Source organism: Chrysemys picta, chromosome 1, assembly GCF_011386835.1.
Source record: "Chrysemys picta bellii isolate R12L10 chromosome 1, ASM1138683v2, whole genome shotgun sequence".
Classification (NCBI taxonomy): Eukaryota; Metazoa; Chordata; order Testudines; family Emydidae; genus Chrysemys; species Chrysemys picta.
Window position 1 is genome coordinate 281,572,336 of NC_088791.1, and position 21,060 is coordinate 281,593,395.

General features: G+C 41.6%; 1 protein-coding gene across 20 annotated transcripts in view; it reads left to right on the forward strand.

Moving 5' to 3' along the window:
* PCDH9 (protocadherin 9) overlaps positions 1-21,060 on the forward strand; it is an 890,445-nt gene that overhangs the window by 57,000 nt on the left and 812,385 nt on the right. Inside the window, exon 3 of one of the 20 annotated variants that reach the window (XM_042861716.2) lies at positions 3,404-5,795. The exons of the other annotated variants lie outside the window; for them this stretch is intronic. Coding sequence (XP_042717650.2) covers positions 3,404-3,430 — 27 coding nt within the window. The 3' untranslated portion in view covers positions 3,431-5,795. Of the gene's footprint in view, positions 1-3,403; positions 5,796-21,060 lie in introns of those variants that run through there. 20 annotated transcript variants of the gene reach the window in all.

Genomic DNA, 21,060 nt, shown 5'->3' on the forward strand with positions numbered 1-21,060 from the left:
GCAAAGGATGAAAATTTGCTCCCACGCACCGGAACAAGATCCAGCTACAATGGGACTCTACTTCCCTGGACTATAAAACAATATCAGTGTAGTACACTTCAGCTTCATAGTTCTATATGATACAAATGTACAACTGTTCTATATTCATCTCTGTTAAATGTGGCACACAAAGATAAAGCATCAAATAACTGTATGAGTAGCTGCTGATTGGTCCGAGTAGTCAGGTTAGAAGGGCACAACTCATTCTTCCTTGTCCTTTTTCTCAGTTCATGTGACATCCATCCCTCTCATTGCTGACTAGCTCCGATGCGATGCCCCAACATATGTGAGGCAGTGGTGTCACAGCCACCACACAACCTCATGGGAGCATAGAGCTGTCCCATAGGAGGTTCAGTATGTGCCAGATTTTTAATATACTGCAGAGTGTTTCAGAGTTTCACGTGCATTAATTTATAGTGTTTGTAGCTATAAATTAGTACAAAAGAAATCTGTGCAATATAATTAAAATAAAAAGACACTTCAATGCCCCCTTTGTCTTCCAATTCCAATGAGTTTAACCCTTGTGGAAAATACTATCTCTGTTACAGTAATGGTCAAAATCACCTCAAATCAAATTGTCCTGTGTGTAACATGGGTGAGACCCCCAGGACTTCCCTGTAATAGAAAAGAGAGTTTTGCCTACATTTAGCAATAGCAATACTGCAGTGATCCAATCACACATTACTGGGCTAATGCTGTAACATACTGTAATATTTCTTTTAAGTCTCCTGTAGTATTTGCAGTGTAACAGCATGATTCATGCGGGACATCTCTTTGGAGACAGAGCTGGCCATCCACGACACCACTATTCACTTGAGTGAAGTTACTCCTGGGCATAGTCTTTGTGGGATTAGACCCTTAGATAATCATATGCATATTTTCCATCTTGGTGTGGCTCTTGGGGGCATTCAAAAACATTGGTACATTTTTTTAAATTTGGTACTTAACTTCTTCAATTCAATTTTCAATGACACAATTCTTAGATTCTGAAACAACTTTTATAGAGATGTCATATTGTATCTCACCAGATGTGTTGATTTTCTGGTTACAAAAAATTAATAAGTAAAAAATACATTAAAATATTTATAATCTAGAGTGACTATGCTACATTCAATTTTTTTGCTATACTGTATGCAAAATATTTGAAAACCATACCACATAAAACTTTGTTTTTACAACCCAACATGAAACTTCACTGAAACTGAATCACATTTATGTCTGTCTATATTATCTGCCTGTCTATAGATCTTATTTGTCTGTCGGTCTATCTAATTGATGTGTCGCTCTTATCTACGTATTTTATCTGCCTATACTGTCTACCTACCTACCTATTTTATCCATCCAATCTAATCTAGCTAATCTATTTTAGGCTTTTCTATCATGCTTATCACTGTGGTGCATAAGCACCATATGCCTCGATCCATTTCTGCTTTTTTTATTTAAATGAACTTGAACAACATTTTAAAAATGTTGTTAATTGGAATCAGCTACCGAGCATAATTTTAGCTCATAATTAGGCCTTTTCCTTCTAGAATCCCTTCCCAGTCTTCCTAATCGCAATGAATTTTAGCTAACTCAATAATTCTGCGGGGGGAAAAATAGCTTTAAGTGCTTTTGCAAATCCTTATTGCATAATTGTACTAAGCATTTTTGTGGAAACTAGAAAATAAGGTTCATATCCTTTTCTGACATAAATTGGAGTTAGTCCATTGAAGTCCATGGAGCTATGACAATTTTCACCAGATGAGGACTTGGCCTAAGACATTTAGCAGAGAAACATGCACAAAAGTCTTTGGATGCATTCAGAGGTTTTCATTGGTGTCAATGACCACAGAACATATTTATCTGAGGGCTGAGTTTGACCCTAACATTTCTTCCCCATTCATATTTTGATACTATTTAACATTTGTTTATTATTTCTTTACTTGTGCATCAGTCTAGACCCAGAAATAACTTGCATAGATTAGTTTAAATATCCTTTCCTTTGCAGCCTATTATCCCTGGACTTAAATAAGCCATGTAATGTTCAAGCAGATAACGATTGTTATTAGTAATGGTATGGTACGTGTGAGGTAGGTGAGCTCTTTGTGCATATGCCATAGGTTTATTTGTTTACCTGCTGTGTCCTAGGACCCTAATGAAAATGTGACATTGCATTTCATGATTTTGTCCTAGTGAGCAAGAGTTTAATACATCACCAATCCCAGTAAACAACTTACAACTTATTCAAAGTAATGCTATACCTGAGGACCATTAGCAACCATTCTCAGCTCCTAGGAGAGCAAAGGCTTCTTCACCAGTGCTTTCTTTATTAAAGTTACCTTGGATGCAACTTTGTCTCACTGGGGAAGTATGAGTTAGTGACAATGCAACGCCAAGTCTGTCTCACCCTTGATCTTACTAGTAAGGCTGAATCTACCTGTGAGTGCTTTCCCCAGAGCTTCTTTGTTGGACTTATTGTCACTGATCCACCAGTTATAAAGTAACATGAAGACGAGATAGTGCTTCATAGAGTAGTCACTATGCTACAAAAAGGGAGCCAAATATGAGCGTATTAGTTACACACCAAAATATCTTCCTGGTGTTTTTAAAAGTGGTGCAATAGCTTTTTTCAGAGATATTGTGCACTTAAGAAAGTAAATTACTCTAACATTATAACATATGTGTATAACTTTAGTGGCGGGGTAAGGGGAGAGACAGATGCTAAATTTAAGCTGCTTTAAATCTAAGTCTGCACTAAATGGTTTGAAAAATAACCCTTCTACCTTTTGTGCCATACATTCAGAACTAATTATGAGTTGAAGACAAAATAGCTTTGCTTAATTTAACAGCCATCTTTTCTTTGCATGACATTCTAATAGTTCCAGAAAAACTAGATTTATTCTCTTGCTCTCTTGCTTGCTTTCTATCTTGTATGTTGGATGTTATATACTCCAAAGATTCAATGAAAACCTGAGCATTGTTCCAATTGTAGTAGAGTTTGATGCCACTCAGTGTCTTATGAGCCAATTTAAGTATCTAACATTCTTGAAACCTCTTTGTCTCAAATAGGCCCATACGTATGCTTCTTTACTCAGGCAACATTCCAATTGCATATTAGACCTATGTAGATCTTAAATTAAATTATATTATTATAACATGGAAAATCATGTTTAGCTGGGCTAATTCAACTTTTTCAGTGAGAAGAAATATCTAGAATTAAACAAAAGTATTTGTTTCCCCGTCTACCTACTGTAACTTAATATCAAACTGATTTGGTCATATTCTACAATTAAAATTGCAATTAATATAGTTTACCCTCTTTGCACATGTTTATACTGAAGAACTCTCACTTTATAAATTATTTTGCTTACTGTCATTTAAGGTGCTGAAAAAGAACAATACAACTTAGTGAATACATGCCAGTTTGTTCTTATGATAGCCAAGAACCAACATCACAGAGTTCTCCTCACCATGATAAATATACTGGGCATGCAAACAGAACAAGACAAGCTGAAAATATTAATGCATCTTTGCCTTGAAAATACTAATTGACTTAGTCTTTCCAATCTGTTCTTTACAAAGGTGGAAGGTGGATGTTGTAGATTAAAATCAACAACAAAACACTAGCTACTGTGAATTAGCAGGACAGAACTAGGGGATATCTAGCAAAACCTAAAAACAGACTAGGAAATATAGAGCAAGAATGTAAATGGAAATATAGAGCAGACTAGGAAATATGAACAAAGACCAGAGCCCTAAGGATAACAAGGGAAATCTTAAAATCTATAAGTAAAAGTCAGTGAAAGGTACTTAAATTCTGGAGTAATCTGATGGGTTGATTTAGTGCAAGTGTCTCCTCAGGCATCTACTGTCTGTAATAATAGCAATACCATTGTGCACAGTGAAGCATCAAGGAAACCAACAGTGAACTGTAGTAGTTCATTGCTGAGATAGCAAAAGCTTACAATAGCAATATTAGCAGAAGTGGACTCAATCATGTAACATTCCTGAGGGAGATGAAAAAGCAGCTCCGCTAAAGTATTTGTATTGTCATCTACAGTCAAATAATAGTCCATTAACCCCTAATCAGAGCGGTCAAAATACAATGCACCCTAAAAGGTGGTGTTTGAGAAACTGCCTTCCCTAGGAAATACTGAGGCTCAGTCCAAAGCAGCTTTGCCCTATTGCCTATAAGTTCAAATAATGGTTAGAGATCCAACTCCAGCCTTCAGCACCAGTGGGACAGCCCAGATGTTGCAGAGACCAGGTCAGATAATAGTCATTCTTTAACTTGTGTATGTCCAGTGCTGTATATGAATTTGTGAACCTCTGATTGTTAGAAAAGAGAACACCAGAGAACATGCAGATTCTAAAGAGCACTTCTCCACAAAGGATCATCTTCGTGAGATGGCACCCTATCTTGAAGCTAGATGGTGGTGAAAGTACATTGATCAATGGCAGATGATAACATTGAAAAAAAAGAACCCAAATTTTCTCAGGAAGGTCAGCTGCCAAGGTCCCCATCTCTCCTGAAGTAAAGATGCTGAATCCTAAATAGCTGGGCCAGAAAGCAAGCTTGTATCAGAAGCTGGGCATTTGCCGTTCTTCAGGAAGGTAGCTTTTGTTCCATTTTAAGGCTGCAGCTCAGCAAAACTTTTTTTGGGGGAGGGCTGACATTGGACTGCAGCTTTGCAACTGATACCACCTCAATGGATCTCTTCTTAACACAGTGAAAGGTTGAGACAGAGCAAACATTTTTACCAAGCCCCAGAGGGGGAAGTAAGATCCCTGGAGCAAAGAACTGATTATCACAAATTCACACAGTAATCTGACATTTACGGTTCACATGAAATCTGAACTTTACACTAAAGGACACTTAGGTACTATGTAGTACATGGAATGTCTAAGCCATAGGGTATTTCTGCTTTCCTCCTTAGTTCCAGTACATATTAGGATAGGTGCTTAATTATTTTATCTAAGAACTACTAACTTTAGGTGGTTATTCTTACATAGAAGCTTGATCTAGAGGGGTGTGTTACAAATCTGCACTGGGTGTTAAGTAGTATAGCCACACTACTCCACTTCACTGAACTTGGCTCCAGTTCCATCACCTGACATTAGGAGTTCCTGTCACTTGTTCAGCTATTCTAAGTGCTGGCCATACTAATACACAAAGACAGTATTTTTTATTGGGTTTAGAGAGCAAATATTCGCAAATACATTTCATATATATAATCCTGTTAAAAATCAAAGGTTATGGATAGAAGTCCTGGCTAAACTGTGACAGACATTAGCCATGGTAGAATTAAAAAGCATCAACAGTGCAAAAAAATGTAATCTAAAATACATCTTTTACAGTTTCACACGGTTATGGATGTATGTGCATTTTAAACATGGACGATCTGACTGAGCTCTTTGCTTTATTACAAATTTAATCAGTGTTAACGAAAACCAGGCACACAATGCAGTTTTGGAGTAAGTAGGTATGTTGCTAATTCTCTGCCTTCTCTTTTCTTTATTTTCATCCAGGATATATTTCAAGGAAGCTGTTAAGCTACTGTAATTGCAGTAATTTCATGAATCTGTGTGAAGATTTTCCCTTTAAAGTTGAACACTTTGCTAGTTCAGTTTAGTAGCACAAGTCTTTGTTGTGCAAATTAAATGCAATATGTTTGCTGTGTTCTTGTTTTTTCCACAAAGATTTCTTTTAGCTCTGCCGGAACTGACTTTTTGTTTTGTTCTGTTTTTTAAAGTAAAATAATAATACCACCAAATAACTGGCAGTTCATTTAATTAAATCCACCACACCAGAAAAGTTTCTCTCTTGTATTGGACTTGAAACTCACAGTGGAAAATGTAAGCCTTTTCTCCAGCTTACTGGTGCTGGGTATATGTGCCCTACTCAGAGTGTCAGCTAACACTGGTAATTATTCTGGACAATATCTGATCTCTACCCAGTAGTGCTGGAGATTCATCAACACGGGCTGTAATCTCTTTGGAGCCCTAAGAAGAGACTTTTCCCAAATTGTCTCTAGGGTCTGTGCTCTGATTATGCTATTACTGGGTGGCCATGAGTGTATTGATGGAATCACTCCACTTCAAATACCACAACCAAAAGCCCTTTTCTATTTTGGCTTACCCCTGTTCAGCCTCAGATAGAGCTCTGCTGGCGTTAACAACCAGCTGCTCCTGCAAAAGAGCTCTACCCAATCCTTTCTCTGATGCATCACACTGGACTGCCAGTGGTTCCCGTGGTGGTAGTACTTCAGGACGGGGCATTGATTAATCATTTGTTTCTGCATGTAAAATGCTTGGTGCTGGGGACCTGCCCAGTCCTATTTAACATCCTGCCTTGTGAGCTGATACCAGGGTTTTGCTGCTGCAGCCTGGTGTGGACAGAAATTGGACAGAAAATATATGATTTCTATGAAGTGCTGTACCCCTTTCACATCCACTGGAGTTGGCTTGTCTCTGTCCACTTCAATCTTGTTGGGAACTGCTTTCACTCCCTCTGCTATGAGCAGATGTCCAGTATATGTCACCTCTTGCTGGTTGAGTCACACTTTTTCTGTGTTCCATTTTATGTCCTTGTACCTGCATCGCTGTAGAAAAGCGTATAGATTTCGGTCATGATTCTGTCAGAGCTTTGGTATGATTATTCCCTTCACCTGCAATGAGGATATCCTCTGCAATTATTTTCATCCATGGCAGTCCTTCAAGCACTTGGGTGAGTCTTCTCTGGAACACCTCTCAGACTGGGCTTATGTCCATTGGCATGTGCAGGCATTTGTAGTAACAAAATAGTGTGGTCAAAGTTGTCAGCATGTTGGACTCTTTCTCCAGGCCTATGTGCCAAAACCGTTCTTCACATGAGACCATAAAGATTCTGCTTTGGAAAGTTCTGCCAAGTTGTCCTCAACTATGGGCAGTGAATTGTGGCATCTTTTCAATGCCCAGTTCAGTGGCTTTGGGTCTATGCAGATGCATAATTTGCCAGATGGCTTCTTTATTACCATCATTCTGCTTACCCAGGCTGTACTGGCTTTTATAGACGCACACTTATAAGCTCCTTCTGTAGTGGATTACATAGTACGACTGAAATTTTCCTTCATGGTAAGCACACAGGTTTCATTGTGGGGTCTTCTTCCAGTCACAACTTTCCTCTGAAAAAAGCAACAGAGGGTCCTGTGGCACCTTTAAGACTAACAGAAGTTACTAACAGATGCAAGCATCTGAAGAAGTAAGGTTCTTACCCACAAAAGCTTATGCTCCCAATACTTCTGTTAGTCTTAAAGGTGCCACAGGACCCTCTGTTGCTTTTTACAGATTCAGACTAACACGGCTACCCCTCTGATACTTACCTTTACTCTGAGGCATCTGTTGCTTTTGAAAATATCCTCACGTACCTTTAAAATTGTCTCCATTGTCCACAGGACTCCTCCTTTTTCTTCTTGCACTGCAGTTATAAAATTCTGATTCTGCACGTTGATTAGATCCATGGCTTGTATGTATAGAGGGATCTGTGGTGCTTACCGTCCACCAAAACAAATGTCAGTTGGTAACATCTGTTCTTTTTTGTGTTAGTTACTATGAGGTCACATTTTCTGTGTGCTGCATTATGTCCTTTTTGTACATTTTTAGATTGTGCCTGCTCTTTGTAATGTGTTTGTTGGAGTCCAGTTCACCCAGAGGAATCACACTGCAGGAGGCCCCACTATCCAGCTGAAATCACACAGGGTGTTTCCCTGTAAACATTGTTAACTTCACAGAAGTTGGCATTATCCCTTGTTGCTTTCCTGTCTTGAAAGCCTGAACCTGATATGCTCTTTGACTCAAGGAGAGAATATGATCACAGCTGTCTGATGTGCCATCCCCCTCTTGTACAAGTCTGAATGAATCTTTCTGAAACCTTCCTCTGCTCTTGCACACACTGCTAAAATGGTTCAATTTGCCACATTGCTGGCAATTCTGTCCTAATGCGGGGCACTTTTTCCTTCGCCCCCTCAGGCTGTCTCCCACAGTAAATGCATTTCACTATGGGTACCCTGGCCACCTGCTTTCCTTTGCTGTTGACTTACTGCATATACTTCTGGGTGTGTTGTTCCTCCTAGGGCTTTCATCCTTTCTCTTGAGGCTTCTGCTGCACACCCCTTGTCTAAGCATCTGTCTAATGTCAGATTGCCTTGTTGCAGGAGTGCTGGAACAATCTGTGTAGTGGGGGTGCTGAAGGTCATTGAACCAAACTGTAAACCCTGTAAATGATGGAAACCACTATACCTTGTTGGTACAGCCACTCCCACAGGTGGTGATCCCAACTGCTACAGACTATCCTGTCCCAAGTTACAAGAGTGTGTCAAATACTCCAAATTGCATGTAGCAGCCAGTGTGCATAAGGCAATAACATAGGGGTTTAATCTCCCTCCCTTTCAGATTGGCCTGTAGCGAAACACCTGTGTCACTCCACAGTTTTGGTCTGCTTTGGGGAGCAAGAGTTCCCGAGGACTCCTAGGACTGATGTGAGGCTTGAGGCAGTGCTGAGCTTCAGAGTGGTGCAGACCTGTCTGCCTTGTTCCCCAATAAAGTACAACACTAGTTTTACTTTCCTATCGTCATCCTCCTGCACAGCCAGGTCTGTGTACAGCTGGAACTCCTCCTTCTACGAGCTCCTTAGTGTCTACAAAATCCAGGGCTCCCAGGGGCTTCAGACCAAGTTCTATGGCTCAGGCTGCCAGGTGCTGCACTTCAGAGAACTCACAACTCTGATGCTGCCACCATCAGGGCCGGCTCTAACCTTTTTGCCGCCGACTCACCGTAACACCCCCCCCCCAGCACCCAGCCTCCCCCACTCTCCCCCCCTGAGCGCTGCCCCCCTCCCCTGCCCAAACCCCCAAGCGCCACGCCGGGCCGCCCAAACCCCCGAGCGCTGCACTGCGCCATGCCGGGCTGCCGAAACACCCCCCGCGCTGCCCAGGCAAAACAAAAACAAAAAAAACCCCTCGAGCGCCGCCCCGCCGAACAAAAAAACAAACACCACGAGTGCCCCCCGCCACCCCAAGATTGGCCACCCCAAGGACGTGCTTGGTCAGTTGGTGCCTGGAGCTGGCCCTGGCTGCCATGTTTCCTTCACAAAGAGTGAAGCTGAATGCTGCTTACGTTGAAAAAGTGGAATTTTATTCAAACCTGAGCACTGTTCCATCCATGTGGCTGAGTTGCTTCCAGGCTAACTCTCCTCATTCCCTGTTTCACTGATGTCCTGTCCATAACAGTCCTTCTAGGGGACATTGGCCCTCTGACTCCAATTATCATGATATAAGGATGACAGGTCTAAGTGTCCTGATACCCACGTGGCTAGCCTGTCTTCTTTGACTACTCTACTCTTGGGCATCCTAACCCTTGTAAACAGATGTTTGTCAGCTTTTAATGAACAAGACTGTCAAAGACCTTGGCCTTTCTTCCTCTGACCTCCTCCCTGTAGAAAATTTCTGAGATGCCTAGTGATCGAATATGTTCATCTTCCATTAGGTCTAAGCTGCCACCTGAACTTCCATTGCAGCAGCTTCTGTGCTCCCTTCAGAAAGGGAATTTCCATCCATTTCTTTGTCAAAATGTTGTTTAAAAAGATAAGATTTATAATTGTGGGTTTGTGGTCCTAGGAAGCATTTTACCCAATTAAGATCTTCAAAGCAGCCTTCCTGAAGCTCTGAGACTGTCTATTGCCAAGTGACTTAAAAACTATTATCTACACTAACATTTTCTTTGCTTTGTCTTGTACAATATTTAGAATAAACAACTATTCCAGTTACTATACTGGCCCATGGGCCAAAAAGTTTGCCCACCCTGATCTATATGAATAGCAATCAGCTCCACTACTCTGGAGAATCACCCATAGGTCTTCATTTATTAAGAAAGAAAAATAACTTCCTTATTAAAAAAAGTTGTGGTATTATCTGGGTTTACAGAGGACAAAGTAGCTGCTATGATAGTGACATGCCAAAGACTTGAATACTGATTGACTCAAGTTTTGGTTTGCCTGAGTGATGGGTAAAAGGCTGGGGAGAATGTTCCTTCCAATGTGGCAGATCTTCTGAGTCATAGAATTAAATTTCCAGGTTAAAAATGGCCTTTACCCCAAAACTTTTCTTTTGTTGTAGTGCTTTTTATACACAAAACCAGAGCCGTTACACATTTTGTTTCCCAGGTTGTTAGCCTTTATTGGACAGATGGAAATACCGCTGGTTTGCAAATAGGCTATGAAGGAGAGAATGGTTAGACACTTAGCCACAGGAAGTGTCTGAACACTCTTCCACATTAGCTTGGCATTGGTATGATGGCATTTTGCCTTGGCCTTGACATGTACATTTCAATGGCTGGAATGTAAGCTCCAGAATAAACCATTGTTTGGATGATAAGAGAGACTTTTTATCGGATGACCTTTTTCGTGTATTTATAATAAAAAATAACCTTTCAGAAGCTGTGTTAACTTTCAGTCTGAGGGACCAAAACAAGCAGTGAAAACAAGGATTAATTCTCCAGCAACAATCTAGTGCATAAGCTCTTTCATTTCCAAATGAAAATCAAGTGCAGACAGGGGTTTCTTTTTATAGTAAAGATGTAGATGCACATGAAAATATCAGTCTTTTAAGTTTTCCTAATTAAGTTCCTCCTCCAAACATGATTATGAACAAAGAACCTCCCATGGCAAAATAATACTCAATCAAACCAGAGAATAACATTTTTAGGATGTCACAGCCTTGCCTTCCTTGTATTTTGTACTTTTATAAATAGTCTTTGACAATAGCTACCTCATTGTGTCTTTGATTTTGGTCTGCATTTTGAATATATTGCTCTTCTTGTGTGTATTGCCATCACAATGTATAAATAGTATGATTTTGGATGCCTGTTATGCATCTCTCCATACACTCTTTAGTCCTGCAGTTGCTGTTGTATCTTTTCTAATATTTACATTGCAAATTGATCTATTTCTCTGTGTTTCTGTCTGTTCTTTATTTCTTAATGCTGTGGTTATGATGATTATTCTAGATCAGCCTTCCAAATCTATGTTGCTGCACTACAGCAATGTCAGATAGTGAAATCATCCAGGAGCTTAGCAGGGAGATTATGTATTGAAATGATTACTAACTCAGATATTTTACGTTAAGAGAAATCTATGAGAATAAAGGTTTTGTCATGACTTGTCACAGATGTTGAAATGGATTGTCACATACTGGAGGATGATAAGTGAGATCCCCCAATGGTAGTCCACAACATTGTTTGGCTTATCAGTTTGCATTCTGCTCAGTTAAAGTTATATTTATCATTTTTTCTCATATGAACTTTGGTTATCTATTGCTGTATATCCAGACATTTATTTATGTTTGAAGCAGTGATCTTCTACCTGAATATATAATATTAAACCACTGAAAATTTCCCTGCTTGCCTACTTTTTTTTTTAATTTTAGTACCATTGCAAAAGTTTTATTCTTTGCTCCTTTAGATGAAGACACATTGTATTGGTTTGTACATGAAGATAAACTAGGATGAATGCCAGTTCTCTTGATTATTTTAGAGAAATTCCAGACAGTTAGAAAGTAGTAGCTCCTTAATGTATGTTTACTATTGTAAGTCTACTGATGGTGCATTAATAGCTGTCATCAGGAGTATCATACAAAAATGTTGGCGTCAGCAAGCGCTGAGCCTAATGGCACTCCTTGTGAACAGACTACAGAGAGGAGAGTGAAAAAGGATAGATGACTGTTTTAGGCTCTTGTCCTTCATCTAAGGGCAAAGAGGGGTGAGACTGTCACTTTAAATGATAGTTCTCTACTTCAAGCAATAGTTTGTTAGTTATTCTCTATTAATGTTACACCAAAGTTGATTTTTATGTACTAGAGACATTAACTGAAATACAGAGGGATGATACATATTCATAATTTTGTTCTAACGCTAAAGTGCTTTCCTTGTAAAGCCATCTAGCCAGAGATCTTGTGAGCACCAAAAGCAATTACTTCACTCCTTCAGTTTGGTCTAAAAAGGATACTATTAAACTCCTTGTTCAAAATGTATTGTTCCAATAGGGAACCAGAAGAACAGTCTGCTGGGACACAAGTACAAGGAAAAAAGTTAGGATGCTTTATTTTAATTATGTCTGACAATGTTGGGCACCTTTCTTTTTTCAATTTCTAAATTAGTAAATTTATGCACCTATCAAAAACAGTGTATAGAGCTCTCCAGTGATAATTTGTGGCAAAGAAAGTGAGACAAATTTACCAAAGGAGAGACTCTTTTTCCAATTTAAAATGCACACTTGAGATTCTTAGGAAAGAATGCTAGAGTTTCTAGGGAGTGGTCATCTGGGCTCTTTAGAAATCAGAAGATTTGTGGAAGTAGATAGAAACTATAATGTACTGTTGGATATTCAGCACTTTTGAAAATATGGGCACTTAAGTGCCTAAGTATGGATTTAGGAGTCTAATTTTAAGATCCTAATTTTTGAAATCCTTTGTCATGGATGTTGTGGATAGACAGGAAGATTGCTATCTATCTATCTACTGTACAGACCCGTTTACCCATGGATGTCGGGAATCAAGCCGTCACGACCGTGTGATAATGGACCGCTGGTTAAGAAGACCATGCTGGAATATCTTAAGATATCTATATATTCATGTATAATTATCTAGGATTGCATACGTATTTACAGGATCCCAAATACTGCAGGCCTATCTGTTAACGGTGCTTTGCAAGAATATAAATTCAAATGTGTAATCTAATAAAAAGATTATTATTACTTACACAGGGGTGAAATGAACTCAGGACACTTACCGGTACGGGGCAGGGGCGGCTCTGGCCCCTGGAAGGGGTGGGGCCTGGGGTGGAAGGGGCAGGGCTAGGGTCAGCATCCCCCTTCCAGGCCACCTGTCTGCTCCGCCCAGGGTTTCCATTGCGATTTAAAGGGCCCGGGGCTCTGGACACCGCTGCTGCGGTAGCAGCGTCCGAAGCTCCGGGCCCTTTTAAATAGCCAGCCCCGGCGCAGCTGCTCCCTTTGCCCCGCCCCCCCCCATTGGCGGCTGAGGGGGGGCAAAAGGGGCAGGGACCTTAAAGCGCTGCAGGGTCCTTTGCCGCGGCAGCGCTTTAACGTTGCTACGCCCCCCCCACCCCCGTCGGCGGTCCAGAGCTGCTGCAGCAAAGGACCGTCCTTTAAGTGCTGCCGTGGCAGTGCTTTAATGTCCCTACCCTTTTTGCCTCCCCCGTCGGCGTGTTGTACATCTTTCCTGCTGACGAGGGGGAGGGAAAGGGGAAGCAACGTTAAAGTGCTGCCGTTACTTAAAGGATGTTTAAGGACGGTCCTTTGCCGTGGCAGTGCTTTGAGGATCCTTAAAGCGCTGCCACAGCAAAGGACCGTCCTTAAAGCACTGCCACAGCAGCGCTTTAACGTTGCAGTCCCTTCCCCCCTGTCGGCAGTAAAGACGTACAACACGTTTCCGCTCTGCACTTCCTGTCAATTTCTATGTCAGTGAGTTACTGAGCAGATCTGTAGCGCTACATAGCAAGTTCCTGTATCACGTGTTAACGAGTCTCACATGTTAAATAGGTAGCAGTAGAGGCATGGCGCTACCGCGCATTAAGTGGATTTGCACGTAAACGAGTCATGCGTAAACGGGTCTGTAATCTATCTATCTATCTATCTATGTTCTATTTCTACATGGGTTGTGGGCATGTTCAAGTCATATTTTTCAATAGTAAGTTTATTTTCTAACAAATAACAAGAACAAATCTATTGCTGATTCCTTCTTTTATAATAAGCACTGACAAGCTTAGGTCAGAGTATTAAAAGAATTAGGGATATTTTCTGCAATCCTTACACATTCTCAACTTTGGCAAAACTGTCACTGAAATCAATGGCATTTTGTCTGTTTAAGGAATGGGAATAAGAAGTTGGATTTGGCTCTTGATGTCGCTTGAAGTTTTGTGTTAGTCCATCAGCTATCCCAGCCATTCATTAATTCTTAAGAAATTATCTGGACTGTAGTCATTACTTAATTAAGTGTGTACTTAGGAACTTTCATGTAATGTGTTACTTGAAGAACTGTTCTTGGCAAACCCGAGACAGGCAAGCTTTAATTTCAGTGCTTGTGATGACTTCCAGTAATGTAAGAAATTAAAAGCAACAATCTCTTCTTTTAAGCTGCTCTTAGTATAAATGAAGGCTACTTACAATGAGATATTGCAGTCATTGTCAAAAGCCCTTTAGTATAAGATTAAATCATTTCATAGTTGTATCATTTTCAGTTGGGGAATTACATATTTGTTTTATGAGAGCTTGCTAATGAAAAACTTCACTGGAACTTGAAGGAATAAAGAAATTGCTTTTGTGATGATTTAAGATTATAAGTGTTTAGGTAAACGCAGATGATAATTTTAATATAGTTGAATTGTCACCTGAGATTATACACGCACCTGGTTTATCTTTTTACTGAACAATCACAGATAACAATTTACAATATATTTTTCATATATGGTCTTGGAGATACTTCCCTTAATAAATAGAATTCTTCTATGTAACAGAAGCAGTTTTATTCCTCTGCTCTGAATAAACTTAAAATGTAAGAAACAGTAGGAGTAATCTCAGTAGAAAAAAAAATGATGTTCTTTACATCCTCATTTTGATGTAGTCAGGGCTGGTTATAATCTTTGTGTATTTATTTATACTTGATGTATTCCAATTCCCATTCATGCTCATGGAATCACTACAGTAACTAAATCTGCCAAAGCTTTTGTTTGATTTCCATTCCTCCGAATAATGGGCCCAGTTTAAAAGAGCTACTTGTTCTACAAGATGTCTACTTAATTATGGCAATTGTGTAAGCACATTTGTTGGTCTAACTGCTGAGAAAGATTAGCCAAATTCAGGAGAAAGTAGAGAAGGATGGGTGATCAGGAAAGTACAGTTTGTATGTAAATAATTTTACATAGATTTTCCCTGTTAACTTTTTCAGACGTTGATATTAAAATTTAATGGTGCATTTAACAAAGATTTTCTGTTTCACTGGTCATGAGCCATACAGCTATTTTCTCGGCTTGCAGGAGCAATTTGTTTCACAGAAAGGATCTTTTCCCCCCAAATACATTAGCACCAAAACAGTGAAGACCAAGGAATGCACAATCAGTTTTCATTTTTCTGTGATGCAGCGAATGGTGTTAAAGGCTATGTAGCGCCTTATCTTCTTCACCCACTCAGGCCTGTAGCCTCTTAGTCAAGAGTACTGAAGTGAGGCCAATTTTTATTTTCTGATGCAGACTCCTGCAGAGTAGAATCTAGGTCAAGACCTTCTGACCTTATTCTATGCACAGTCCCTTCTAGTGCTTAGTAGAAATGATATTTGATTGCTGCAATGTGGATTGGGAGTCTAACAATTGAAAAATCATGGTGCATATGCTGTTTGGCCATGTTGTGTGAGTGCTGTTGCTTTAAAGTAAACTTTTTAAAGCAGTAGTTGCTAGACATCACTAAACAAACAAACAAGCAGGCATACTTCTCTAATTCAGCAATTATATTTTGAGATTTAAGAATTTCACAGACATTTGCAACACTGTTGCCATATTATCATAGCACAGTGGCTCTCAACCTTTCCAGATTACTGTACCCCTTTCAGGAGTCTGATTTGTCTTGTGTACCCCAAGTCTCACCTCACTTAAAAACTACTTGCTTACAAAATCAGACAAAAAAACCCAAAAGTGTCACAGCACACTATTACTGAAACATTGCTTCCTTTATCATGTTTACCATATAATTATAAAATAAATCAATTGGAATATAAATATTGTACTTACATTTCAGTGTATAGTATCTAGAGTATAAACAAATACTTGTCTGAAATTTTAGTTTGTACTGATTTCGCTATTGCTTTTTATGTAGCATGTTGTAAAATTAGGCAAATATCTAGATGATTTGATATACTCCCTGGAAGACCTCTGCATACCCACAGGAGTACTTGTAACTCTGGCTGAGAACTAGGGTTACCATATTTTAATTTTAAAAAAGGAGGACACTCCACGGGTCCCGCCCCCGCCCCGCCCCAACTCCACCCCTTCCCCAAAGTCCCAGCCCCAAATCTGCCCCCTCCCCTGAACGCTCCGCCCCCTGCTCCTTCACCTTCCCTGCTTCCCGCGAATCAAATGTTCGCGGGAAGTCTGAAACAGGAAGGCAGCAGATAAGCTGGGGCTGGGCCGGGGCGGGTCCCAGTCCAGCCCCCCCCGGCCGAGTGGCTCTCTCTGGCGGCCGGACGGCCGGCCCAGGCCAAGAGGCTCTGGCCCTGGCGTCTCCCGCCCGGCTCGGCTCGGGCCCTGGGGCGCCGGGCCCTGCCCCCGGCTGAGCACCGCCAGCCCTGACCCGGCCCCGGCCCCCGGCCCCCAGCTGAGCACCACCGGCCCCGGCCCCTGACCCCGGCCCCCAGCCGAGCACCGCAGGCTCCGGCCCCCGGCCGAGCGCCATGGGCCCCTGGCCCGGCCCCCAGCTGATTACCGACAGCCCCGGGCCCCGGCCAAGCGCTGCCAGCCCCGGCCCTGCACCGCCGGCCCCTGGCCAAGCACCGCCGGCCCCGGCCCGGCCCGGCCCCGGCCCCCGGTCCTGGCCCTGCACTGCCAGCCCCGGCCCCCGGCCGAGCACCGCCGGCCCAAGCGGCCCCGGCCCCCAGCCGAGCACCGCCTGGCCCTCCCTCCCTATTTTCCCGGACATATCCGGCTTTTTGGGATTTCCTCCCGGATGGTGATTTGAGGCCCAAAAAGCTGGACATGTCAAGGAAAATCCGGACGTATGGTAACCCTATGAGAACCATATAGTGTGAATCCATTGGCTTCTTCCAAACAAAGATGACAATTTTAATATGTTTTTGTGCATTCTTCATCACAAAATCAACCTGAATAAACAATCTACTATTTAGCTATAGATAATAGCTATACATACACCTCCTTAGGGGGAGTTAACTAAAAATAATGGGATTATAGAATGAATGAAGCAAAGAACTTAGCTTGAGTATCAGATGGTGAAATAGCTTCCTTCGGGAAAATGTGGAAGCTGCATTTCTTGGACATTTGAAACTGAACTAGATGCAGTGCAAGAAAATATATTGAATGGAACAATCCGGCACCAGCAGACTGATGGACTAAGCCAAGGGTTGGCAAGCTTTCAGAAGTGGTGTGCCGAGTCTTCATTTATTCACTCTAATTTAAGGTTTCGCGTGCCAGTAATACATTTTAACATTTTTAGAAGGTCTCTTTCTATAAGTCTATAATATTTAACTAAACTATTGTTGTATGTAAAGTAAATAAGGTTTTTAAAATGTTTAAGAAGCTTCATTTAAAATTAAATTAAAATGCAGAGCCCCCCGGACCGGTGGCCAGGACCCGGGCAGTGTGAGTGCCACTGAAAATCAGCTCGCGTGCCGCCTTTGGCACCCGTGCCATAGGTTGCCTACCCCTGGACTAAGCGAATAAATAAGTCTTTTATATCTGTAATTTCTAGAGCTAGGGAAAAATAGGAAAAGTAAATGTAAATTACAATTTTATTTTTTTTTGGATAGAGTAGTTGCATACTACTCAGTTCAGTAAATGCATCAGAATCTGGCACTTAATTTTAACAAGATAAACTGTTTTCTACAGGTCCCTTTTAATTTAACTCTGTCCCGGAATTCCCACAATCTGTATAGTCTCTCCATGCACCTGTTGACATCATTAGCATGCACGTGCCTGCTGACAAACATAACAAACATGCATGTGAAACTATGGCTGTCAAGAAATGAAACACTCAAAAAGCTTCCAGACGCTTGATAGAACTGTGCCATCACATGAGCTGTATGGAGCCTTAGGCTCCTTAGCTAACTTAGGTTTTAAAGAAGAGAGAAAAAAGAGATTTAGATATTTAGAGGGAGGTAAAGTCAGAGAGTGCTGTGTCAGGTGTTTCAGTCATAGACGAGCTTAAAGCATGGAAGGAGCAATGTACCAGCAAAGCAGGCCTGCTGAATAATTCATCTCTGTCTTACACATGTCTGCTGCTGTACCATTATTTAGGTAAGAATATTATATTGTTATTGATTACACCACTTGCTGATGCATTTCATTTGCTGTGAGGTGTGTGTATTGTGAGTGTGGTTTTTACCTCTGACTCTTATACCATCAGCAAAGAAACTTATATATGAGATCTATTGAAACTTAAGAGGCTGTGTAAGTGTCCCAGCTGACCCTCCAGATGGGGAATGAAAACTTGCATGAAGTTTCAGAGAAAGAGAATAGTAAGAATTCCCATACACATTTTTTTTTCTAAATGACAACAAAAATTCTTTATGAGACTACCACAAGCTGCCCTGTTCACCATAACAACAGAGGAAAAGCGAGGGACTGCATGTCATCCTGCAATGCTGCATGAATGTTCTGAGGAGAAATGCACACATGGATTCTGTTGTGACACTAGGCCTCTGATGTAGCTGTGATCAGAACCAGTCCCACTTAAGGGCCAAGCTCTTCGCTTATGCCCCTGCAGTCGCTGATACAAATAGAACTTCAGCCTGCAGTGGGCTAAATGCCCAAAGCATTCCATGGGCATTGCAGTCAATATGTGCCTATTGAATGCCACAAACAAAACTCACTTGAAAATAAAAATAGCACTTTCTGTTTGTGGTTTTTAGATTTTTTTTTTAAATGCACCCTATGACTCAGGGTGCCTTGCACCCATTTTTCAGATGTTTTCTGAAGCCCAGAAGGAAAGAAACATTTTCCTCAGTTGTGGATGAAAAGAAAAATGCCTTGCTTTATCACTTGCGAGCAGGACAGTAAATTATCTAGGATTGTCCTGAAAGAGGACAGAATATCCAGGAGTGGAGTTGTGGGGATCTTTAGTGAGCACTATCTTGCTTTTTTCACTCCATCTAGCTTTTCTCAAAGAGATGGGCTAGTGGAACAGTCAGCCATCCCTTAAAAACCACTGGAAGATAAAGAGGAAAGAAATTGGAATACATCCTGCAGGACCTCACCTTTGTCACCCCTCACCCCCAAAAGCCAGATAATCTCTAAAAAAAACAAACGTCTCTGCAACCTCTGTTAGAGACACTGGATACTGTGCAATGGATTTGCTAGAAAAGAAATGACCTTATGTCTTCAGGCTGCTCTTCCTTTCTTGGACAATTAGAGAAATTATTGTAGGAAATCCAGTCAAATTGATTCCTGATCAAAATTAGTCAAATAAAAGAGAGAGTGTGAAATCCAGACCCCATTGAATTTACTAGGAGTTCTGCCATCAATTTCAATGGGAACTCCTAGTGAATTCAGTGGGGTCCAGATTTCACCTACAATGTCCAGTGTACACTTCAGGTTTGTCGGGGAAGAAAATGTGATTTCTCTGCTCATTAAGGCTCTGCTCGGGCTTCTATGGGTAGGGATAGGAGCTTAAAATGCCAAGGGTCGGTCCTGGGGCCGGTTTTGTTCAATATCTTCATTAATGGTCTGGAGGATGGCATGGACTGCACCCTCAGCAAGTTTGCAGATGACACTAAACTGGGAGGAGTGGTAGAAACGCTGGAGGGTAGGGATAGGATACAGCAGGACCTAGACAAATTAGAGGATTGGGCCAAAAGAAATCTGATGAGGTTCAACAAGGACAAGTGCAGAGTCCTGCACTTAGGACGGAAGAATCCCATGCACTGCTACAGACTAGGGACTGAGTGGCTAGGCAGCAGTGCTGCAGAAAAGGACCTAGCGGTTACAGTGGATGAGAAGCCCTTGTGCCCTTGTTGCCAAGAAGGCTAACGGTATTTTGGGCTGTATAAGTAGGGGCATTGCCAGCAGATCGAGGGACGTGATCATTCCCCTCTATTCAGCATTGGTGAGGTCTCATCTGGAGTACTGTGTCCAGTTTTAGGCCCCACACTACAAGAAGAATGTGGAAAAATTGGAAAGAGTCCAGCAGAGGGCAACAAAAATGATTAGGGGGCTGGAGCACATGACTTATGAGGAGAGACTGAGGGAACTAGGATTATTTCGTCTGCAGAAGAGAAGAATGAGGGGGGATTTGATAGTTGCTTTCAACTACCTGAAAGGGGGTTCCAAAGAGGATGGATCTAGACTCTTCTCAGTGGTAGCAGATGACAGAACAAGGAGTAATGGTCTCAAGTTGCAGTGGGGGAGGTTTAGGTTGGATATTAGGAAAAGCTTTTTCCCTAGGAGGGTGGTGAAGCACTGGAATGGGTTACCTAGGGAGGGGGTGGAATCTCCTTCCTCAGAGGTTTTTAAGGTCAGGCTTGACGAAGCCCTGGTTGGGATGATTTAGTTGGGGCTTGGTCCTGCTTTGAGCAGGGGGTTGGACAAGATGACCTCCTGAGGTCCCTTCCAACCCTTATATTCTATGATTCTATGATTCTATGATTGGAATATTCAGTGCCCCAGCCCATCCTTGCAACCCCTATACAAGGGTATAATAAAATGATACTTCTCCTTACATATGATGTGCTTCCTAAAACAATAGGGTCAAATTGCCATGAGGATTTTACCCACTGATTTGAGATGGGGGTGCTCAGCAGTTGCAATAGTCCATGGGGAACTTCAGGTGAGACTGGGTCTTTGGGATACACAGTCCATCCCTGAAGGGCTCCAGCCAGCAAAGGGTGCCAGTGCAGGCTGCAACATTCTTTGGAGTGGTAGAGTCTGAATCCCTAGTGTGTCCATCCCCACTCTGTGCATGGTGCTGACCTGGACAGCACCATGTCCCCACCTTCACCTGCAGTCTCCTAAGGTTGTGGCAGACAAAGGAATAACAAGATCCAGTAGCTGGCAGATGAAGTTAGATGAATTCAAAGTGAAAGTAAGACACTTTTTTACAGTGAGGGTTATTAACCATTGGAACAACTTACATGGGGACATGGTGGATTCTCCATCACTTGACGATCTAGCTCAGCCCTGATTTATAGGGTTTGAGGTTAGAATCACTGGGTGAGGTTCTTGGGGCCTGTGTTAAGCAGCAGGTCACACTAGATAAGTATAATGGTCCCTTCTGGC